The 9,319-nt window shown below is 44.3% G+C and overlaps 1 protein-coding gene across 1 annotated transcript in view; it reads left to right on the forward strand.

The window, feature by feature from the left end:
* Positions 1–4,943: 4,943 nt before the first annotated feature.
* Positions 4,944–9,319, forward strand: part of LOC104272248 (acyloxyacyl hydrolase-like) — a gene marked incomplete at its 3' end in the record, with an annotated part of 38,283 nt that continues 33,907 nt past the window's right edge. Inside the window, exons 1-2 of the mRNA XM_009867189.1 lie at positions 4,944–5,090; positions 6,719–6,741. Coding sequence (XP_009865491.1) covers positions 4,944–5,090; positions 6,719–6,741 — 170 coding nt within the window. The remainder of the gene's footprint in view (positions 5,091–6,718; positions 6,742–9,319) is intronic.

Raw genomic sequence — 9,319 nt, forward strand, 5'->3', positions numbered from 1 at the left:
ATAATTCATTTCCACCTGGGAGCCATAACCTGGCTCCATCAGGAAAGCTTTCCTGGAGTATCAGCGCGCTTTCCTATCACTTGCTCACCAGCTTCTCTGGGGGTGAGGGGGTGAAAACCACATTCAGAGAGTTTAAATGGTGGCTCAACAATATGGTGTGGGAGACACGTCAAACAGCCCACACCTCTAGGACGAGAAATGCACCTCTAGCTTTGTCTCCTGATGCTACAGCTGAATGTGGTCCAGAGCATCTTCCCTCCTGCATCTCAGGGAGAAATGTTTAGCATCCTCTGTGGATACAAGCCCACGCTGCTGAGGCAGCCCTCCAGCGAGGTGAATTCTCCTCAGGAATACAGGCATGCACCAAGGATGCTCTCCCAGATGCTGTGTTCAGGCAAAGGAGGGGTTTGGGAGCCCACGGAGCAGCTTCTTGGCAGGAGCAGGACTCGGTCACCTCTCTGAAAACACAAGCAATTACCTGATAAATATAGGCAGAGGGTTTTAGATGAAAGTTACAGCTTACCTTCATCTGCAGCGACTGTAGTTATTTTTGCTAGTCATCAAAAGAAACTGCTGGATATAGGATTAAAGCAAAGGAATGATGGAGACACATGAATTATGAATTTTGCATCACGAACTATTCCCTAAAATAGCACAATGCACCAAATTCATCTAGGGCAAGTGTTCTCTAGTTTTGAAGGTCTGGAAATGACACCAGCTTCAGGGAAAAGAAATAGCTTCTTTGCATGTCCTAAAAAAAATCGTGCAACTTTCCTGTACCTGTTTGGCATCCAGCGGTTCCCAATCTCTCTGTACAATTTCTGCAACGATGATGCTTCTGGGTTTTGGCTGCTCATCCTGAAAAGCTTCACTGAGAGTTGATTTTCAGAATGTGAGTGCTAAGCATTTGTCAAAACTCAGCTGCCACGAAGGGATCGGAGAACCAGATACCCAAACCCAGATGGTCACTTCTGGGCAGGAACATGACTCTGTATTTTTCCTTCTTCTTCTCACTTCCTCATCACTAAGTGATGACTTGCAACATGAGATCATTAAAATTTCTTAACCAACTTTCATGGTTTCTTCACCAGAGCTTTTGGGCAGGAAGACTCTCAAGGCAGGAATTTGTCTACAGAGGGTGAAAAGGGGAAAAGCTTGGGTAGAAGAAAAACATCGGTGAGACCTGGATACCCAGCTCCCTGGATAGCTAAATAACTTTGCATAAATATCTTTGTGTATTGTGGCTAGGGCTCCCAGTGTTGCCCCCTCAGTGTTAACCCTCTCAGTGCTACCCACAGCCACACCTGCCTATACTCTGTGCTACGCTTCTGCCCGATCCCAAAACTTAACACTGAACAAGCTCCTAATACAAGATGAAATTCCCTATCTGAAATGAAATTTCCTATCTGGACTTTTAGCAACATCGCTGTCACTGGGAGGCAAGATTACCCAGGCTCCTTGCTGGGAATCTGCAGCATCCCTGCCATGCAGGAGGGAGCGCACCCATGGACCACAAACAGAGATGTTTCCTATATGCATGGAATAGATTTGGGCATACCAAGCTAGATAATTATTAACATTTTTGCTTCCTGGGAAACATTTCTCGGCATCTGATTGATACTAGAAGCGGCTGCCAGTTTGCATTTGATTCAGGGTCTGGAGATCTCCATAACTTGTTCAGGTATTTTCATTTTGAGAAATGACTCCAGTGAAGGGAAGGAGTTTTACTGGAGGTTATTTAATACACTCAAGCTTTGTTGTTAATTCACGCTGCTTGCTTTAAATATACATAAGCGCTGAGTCTAAGTGATGAATGGTAGTGAACAAGTAGCTGGGAGAAAAAATTCACAAATACTCCAGTGTTAATTTGTTTTCTAAACCAAGAAGACAGGGGAGATGCTACTTTGGTGTCACGCTCCAGTAAAACCCTGAGTAGCATTCCTGAGTCCTCCTCTCTCTACTCACCACCCGGTTGTATGGCATTGACCCTACATTATTTAGGCAAAGAAAAGAGAATCCCTGCTGTAGTGTCCAGCAGCTTTATTTTTTTTGTTAAAAAAGGCTCAGAAAAGCCTGAACCATACTTTTTTTGGTGGCGCTGAACATATCTTTGCAGAAAAATGCAGAGAGTCCAACATCATCAGGCTTGATGATGTTGATCATCAGGCAGAAGATTGCCTGCTGGTTTCAGCTGAACAATTTTTGTTGGCTAAACTTTGGTAATGCATATGCCTGTACCCCTTTTATTTCATAAACCTTGTACCGAGCATGTATCAGGGTTCAAAAAGAATTCAGCAACTCAGCGGAAGATATCGCAGCTCTTTTATGCATCCAGAGCAAGAGCAGAAAGATGCTGAAAAGGTCCCACAAGAGAGTGAAGGTTTATTTGAAATGCTGTTTGTATTTCATCGAATTGGCTGACAAGGACCACAGCAGGCCAATAATGAGCAAGGAATCCCGGCAGGCACCCATCCTGCCTCGCACAAAAGATGTGCTCTTGATGGATGATTTAACAGCTCCAACATGTGTGGAAGAGCAAGAGACCAGGTGGAAATATTCTGGGCATATCTTGAGTAGGAAAACAAAAAAACCCAACATGATGTAGTGCCTGGTGCCTGTTTCCTCCCTCACTTACAGTCTGATGGTCCTTGTGCCACTGGTTTTGATTGTCTCGGGGCGAAGGAGTTTGATTCTCTTGGGGAAGGCAGGAGTCACACCTGCCTTCTCCAGGTTCAAATCTTTTCTGGGATGAATTAACCTGCCAGATTTGCATTGAGCCCCAGCTGCTCACCTTACCACATCCCTCAGAGAGAGCCTGAACAAACATTGTTGTATTTAACCAAGTATTATTTCCTAATACCCTAATTTACGGAATGGGCCAGAAAACAAAAAAAAAAATAAGAAAAGAAAATACAGCTCTGAGCCTGAAGCTGGGAGGAAATAAATCTGGGGGATACTCATCTAGGGTAAGGAAGCAGAAAGAAGGAAGAAAGGTTTTCTGACTTCAGAGCTGTTTTGGAGAGGCACGTTTCTGCTTTATGGTGAGGTGACTATGAATGGTGTAATTAAAACCATCTGCCCGTGTCATCTTCTCATATATATGCAAGGCTAAACCATCAATGTCAGACATCAGCATAAAATCTGCTGCAAGTGAAAAGGCAGACAAGTGCAAATAAGCCTGCCATGAATTTTCAGTGACAGACCTGTCACTGGATCAAGTGTTAAAGGGCTGACCTCATGCCTGAGCTTGGCTTGTCTGTGTAAAACCAGATTATCAGTGAGGTCAGCGAAATATTTCCTGGCAGTAACCTCGACCTCAGCTCATTTGAGTTAATGGATTTATAGCTCTCCAAGTGCTTTGGGTACTTTCATGCAGCCTGACTTCCCCATAGAGCATGACAACTCCCTACATGGCTGGCTGACCAGTGACTTGCTTAATTAATATTTGAAAAATCAGCTTGCGCTACCTTTGCATATTCATCAATGGATGACGGATGCTATCCCTACAGAGCCATTTTGCTGATGGAAAATGTCCAGCTCACCTGCAGATCTTTTATTATCAAAGCAAATCAGTGAAACGTCTCTTTGAAAAAAGGGGGAAAAAATAATAAATCTCCTGCTCTATTATGGAACTGTGAAGTGCCACCAACAGTGCATATGTTGTACAGGTCCCATTTCTGAGCACGGAAGTCCTGGTACGAGCCTCAAACAACACGATTAAATAATCTTGTGCACTTTGGTATGTCCTAAAAATGCCTTCGATGACTTTTACCCTAACCCAGACATTGGGAATAATTATCTTTTATTGGCGCTTGTCCTGAGTTGAGATCAAGAGGCTGTCAAGCTGCACGTCTTTTATTTGCGTTACTGGAGGAAAGATCAGATGGAACAAATGTAACCAAACATTTATTCTTCTTCTCTTTTGATGTCATGGCACTCCCTTTGTAAACACTTAGAACCTGAGCAGCATCTGGGACAAATTTTTCCCTCTCCACTGTAGCTTCAATCAGCACTAAACCAGGAGCCTAATGGGGGCTACATTACATTTCTGTTTAAAAAATGACGCAATAGCAAAAGCTCTGCAGGGATTGATACAGTACCTCGGATTTTGGGTTGCCTAGAAGGCTAATGCCTATTTATGGCAAGGCAATAATATCAGAAAAAAATGTTGGTAACACTTGGCTCTTACTTCTATCATGATTTAAACAAGTACCCAGACCACAGGGGAGCAACGAGTCCATCCAGGGCTTCCTGACTTGTATTTACAGCTGCCTCTAAGTGACCCGGTTATCTAAGGGCTCTAACTAAGCCTTTCTAATTAGTCCATCCTATGTGATATTGCCACACCCTCTTGCTCTTTTAATTGCCAGGGTTGTTTCTTTTGTTTAGGATGATAGCAAGAATTAGGCCTTCTTCAGACCTGAAAAGGCCCACAGGTGTGCCCAGACAACTCAAACTGCAAAATCAGGGTTGGTAACGTTACTTCTGAATTTATTGTGCTACCTGCACCTGGTAACTCAACAACAGCCTGGCGTGTTTTACTGCACTAAAACCCAACAGCTAAGGAAATGTATGGTGTCACCAATAATGCAACGGTATATGTCACCCATCCCTTACCTGAAAGCCCTAAGAATTGTGTTCCCACATTTTGTTATGCCCCAAACTGAAGTCGTGTCAGTGATTTATGTTTCCAAGAGTGCAGGTATCAACAGCTCATGCAAGCTGGGATGGTTAATCTCATTAAAGGTTGCAGAATAAAGGATAATCATCTCAGCTACCACTTGGCAATAGCTTGGAACGAGTTTTCAGATGTGAGTGTAGGAAAATATTGGTTTAAATGATTTCCCTGCAGCTTTGAATGACAATGAGATGGGAGAGAGTCTGAAATAGATGCATAACTTGAACAGAAAACAGAGACTGATAAGGAAACTGGGGCAGAGGGAATGACTCAGTTGGCTGTGGTAGCAAATCCGCATGGGGCTTTGGAAATGTTCCTCCATGCCAGTGATAATGCACCAACCACGGAGATGATTATGGCAGTCAGAGAAATTCAGAGAGCCGTGATGAAAAATAGCCAACGCAGTGAACCAGTGGGAAATTCAGAGTCAAAGGGCACAAAGGACGACGGCTTGAAAATAAAAGGAAGAAAAGGGACTGAGAGGATCTTTGATCTAAAAGCTTCTTCCTGCAGGTTTTATCCCTCCAGACAGAAAAACATGAGGCTTATGTCTATTCCCTTAAGAACTGAACAACGTGTCAAAGAGGAGAGAGGGGGAGAGACGGCCTTCCAAGATAATATTTAATCATCATAAAAATGCATGCGTGAATGTGACGAAGAGAAAAAAAAATGCATCTATCTTAAAAATAAATATGTAACAGAAAGTAAAGTGCAGCAATTTGTGCAGTGACTTGGACAGAAAACACTGGATTAATATACACTGCCAGCTGATCTCCTTTCATAAGGTGACTATTACAGATTTCAACAACAGATTTTCAACCAAGTGGTCCCTAATCCTAACAGGTGACATACCAATGCTTGAATGTCCTGTTCTGGGGTTCATGCAAGTGTTTTCCATTCTCTTCTCAAGGGCTTTTTTTCAATGTATTTGCTATACACATAAACAGGTCTTTAGAGACCCATCACAGAAAGCAGTGTTGAGAATAATTCCATCCTTGCATCTCATTTCACTCTTCTAGTGGCAACCACATGGAATTGTCCCCTTCAGGGAAAGGGTGGCTCTTAAATTGTGTTTAAGCCCTTATTCAGAAAATTCGAAGCCATAACTCAGTTCCATTGCATCACTATCAGGGGCAGCAAAGGTGGAAGCTGAAATCTTAGCTGTCCACTAGCTTATTTGTCACCACTGCCCCAGCCAGCGCACATCAGGCTGTCAGGAACTTGTGTGGAAGCACGAGAAATGGAGGAGCTGAGTTGTTCTCAGCTCTAAGTTGAGAGAGGCTTGAGACTGCAGCTGGAGAGCTTGAGCTGGGAGTTACTCGAGTGGGGCCCCTGCAGCCCCCTCTGGTGCTCCCCAGCCGAAGCCCTCTCTTAGGTAGTGTCCCCCCCCACACTTGCTGCTGACTTGCATGCGGAAATACGGTAACTTGCGTTTCACTCTGTGGCCCCTGGCATGGGATAAAACTCCCCAAGAAGCATAAATTGAAAGGATGTAATGATCTCTTGCAACAAGCAGGGTGAAATGAGCAACATCTTGTGTGTGTCCTGGCATCCTGAGGGAAAGCTGCAGAGAGCTGCAGGACTTCTCTGCAGAGAAGTTTGGATGTTTTACCAAAACCTGAAGGAGAATGCAATATACCATCCTGTATGCTATATGAGAGAGCTGCAGGCTCCTCGGTTTGTGTGTGGAGGTTGCATATGATGTATATGTGCACAATTGTTTATTTATATATCTATTATCACTAGTCCAAATTCGACCTTGAAAAAATTCCCTTGGCCCTACATCTTCCACCTGGCAATGTGAGAACAACTTGTGTGTCTGCAGCAGAGCTTGGTCACTGCCCTGAGGGTTTCCCATCTGCAAGAGCCAATGTCCTCACCTCACCTCTGACTCCTCACAGCCCCTCTTCAGAAGAGCCAGAAAGGGACAAAAATGTAGATTGCATTCTCAACTCTACATAGGTGCAGGATGCTCCAGGCAGGTACTTCATGGTGTTTCCAGGAGCATCTCTGCAGAGATCATTCCTGCAGCCCACCTAGCTCTCATGGTCCTCCAAGGCAAGTATCAAGGCCCTGGGGCACCTGTGGGCTTTAAGAGCCCTGACCAGCCCCACCTGGGACCCACACCCAGGCACCCTGCCCAAGGGCCTTGTTGCAGCTCAGCCCTGACCACCTGAGCTACCTGGCTGGATCCAGGTTGCAAACACATTGCAAAACCAAGAGAGCTAGGGAGGCAGAGATGCTCGCAAGCTATAAGGTGATCCTGCCAGACCTTTTTGGGGGGGCTGGGGGCAGTCCATCATCACCCTTGTGCTTTGCAGAGGGCAGAGCTCTAGTCTCCCATCTCTCTTGCTGCCTCATTTTATTTCTAGGTGGGCAGCACCTCCTGAGTCACCCTTGTGTCAGATTTTTCTTCCCTGGCTCCAGCATCGTATGCAAGCTAATGGAAGCATTTATGACCACATCTCTTCCTTTGGGGCAGATCTAACGTGCTTTTTTACCTCCCATGAACACCATTCACGCGCACTTACTAAGATGAAGAGATGACGCCACATGCTCCTTCACTGTTGCACCAAGACGGCTTTAGGTCTTACTGTCTCAGGGAATTGGAAGTAATATAAAATCTCATTTCCAAAAGGCAGGGCTTGCCAGCTGATTTGAGTGGAAAGGAGAAAGATTCAACAGCAAGGGGGAGGGTCACCTTCCCGGCTGTCCTCTATAAATTTATGCATACAAATCCCTTGTTTTTTTCTGACCAGACTGCATATTTGAAAAGCTTTGGGTTTTTTCTTTAATTGGTTTAAGAGCTTGGCTAATGCACAAGGTATAGCGAAAACTAGCTCTGTGTTATGCACAATTCTGGGTTATCTCACCAGTTCTTTCCACAAGCAGAAATGGAAGAAAACACGGCCGATTACAGGCTCGAGCTGTATGCTTTGCAGGTTTACACGCCTGGGAGCAGCTTGGGAATCTATCTATGTACTTTACAAGCGCCGTTGTTTAGATTTGTATTTTGCTATAGATACAAAGCGGAAACCATTCCCAAGACCTCTGCTAGGAAGATTTTTTTCTTGCCTATTATTAGCAGCCTGCTTTTGCAGCAAGAGCTCATGAGCCAATATGCTCATGAGTTTTAAGGACTTCAAAGTGTCATTGGGAACCAAGTGATATGTGTGTTAAAAAGGGTTTAATGGAGCTGCAGTCACTGTAGCACAGTGTCTTTTTATAGCGAGCTTTCACAGTTAAGAAAAACATCCTGCAGATTTCAGTAGGATTGGCATATGGATAAGGTACTTTTCACTATGATTTTTGTTTATCTGCTATTGAAAAAAAGGAAACCAGCATTGCTAGCTATAGGGAGAATGATAACCAGGAACAAGTCCACAAAATTCAGGCAACAGCTATTACCTCTATTTTATGTATTTTCTCTTTCTTTTTTAAAGAAGAGCATACATTTGGAAGCTTGGTTTAGGGAATGAAGATACAGAGTGACTTATATTCATATTGAAGGTTTCAACAGTCTTTTTTTCAGAGGCACTGGATTATATTATCCCAAGGCAACTCCAGCTTATCAAAGCTGAGGCGAACTATCCAGGGCTGTATTTAAAAATGTCATAGGTCAGGCTCCCACAGAATAGAGGTGGTTTGTAAAAACTGCATTAAATAGTAAAGCCAGCCTGATCCCTACATGGCCATTTTGATATGGAGGGATGTCTGAAGATTTGGCAGGAAATCGCTAATTTTAATATATTATCTGGTTTTTTCCTTTTACAACACCATTTATGAGCCTCCTTTAATTATGCCTGTGAAGCATGTAGGGATGCCAAAGGCTCCTCCTTGCAACCCACGCCAACAGCCTGCCCACTCCTGCAAGAGCCAGGCAAGGAGCAGAAAGAAAATAACGAGTTCCCACAGCTCGATGGGATGTTAAGAAACATGCTGGGATGTTAAGAAACATGCACGGGGTTATACAAAAAAAGGCAGAGATGGGCATGGCTTTGGCCCTCCAGTGCCTCAATCCTCCATTGTATCCTCCAAGTCATCCTCGCACCCGTGGTGTCTGGGATTTAGCTGTTTGGATCTGTTCCACCTCCAAAGCAACATCATTTAAACATGTTTTACTCTCTGCTTTCCCTTTGGGCTGGGGGGCATGACTGTTTTTTTGCTTTATCTGAGAGAATAAACCAAACCAAACAAACAAAAACACAGGGAAAGCTTTAGTTGTGACCATTAAAGCAGGAAAATCTCAGGATTTTCTGAGCCTTGCAGGCAGCTTGCAGAGAGCTGCAAGCGCTCCGAGCTGCGGAGCGCAGCGTTTCGGAGCTAAAGCCGCGGTGGGACCCTGCCTCTCACCTCCCCCGAGCAGTCTCTTTTCTTTTTCCCACCCGGTCCTCCCGAAACGGAAACCCAGGCCGAAAAATAAAAAAATACAGAAGCAGCCGAAGATATATTTTTTTTCTTGCTTGCTTTTTATTTTTTTCTCTTGCCTGCGGAGGAGGGCGATGGAGGAGGGGATTGTGCAGCGTGGGGTATTTTTTGTTTAGGTTGATTTTTTCTTCTTCTTTCTTTCTTTTTGCAACTCAGTCGTTCAGGGGAGTGTCTTGAGTTAATTAACGCTGAGTGGCTCCGGCAGCTCCTGCG

The sequence above is a fragment of the Apaloderma vittatum genome, unplaced genomic scaffold (assembly GCF_000703405.1).
Source record: "Apaloderma vittatum isolate BGI_N311 unplaced genomic scaffold, ASM70340v1 scaffold20033, whole genome shotgun sequence".
Classification (NCBI taxonomy): Eukaryota; Metazoa; Chordata; class Aves; order Trogoniformes; family Trogonidae; genus Apaloderma; species Apaloderma vittatum.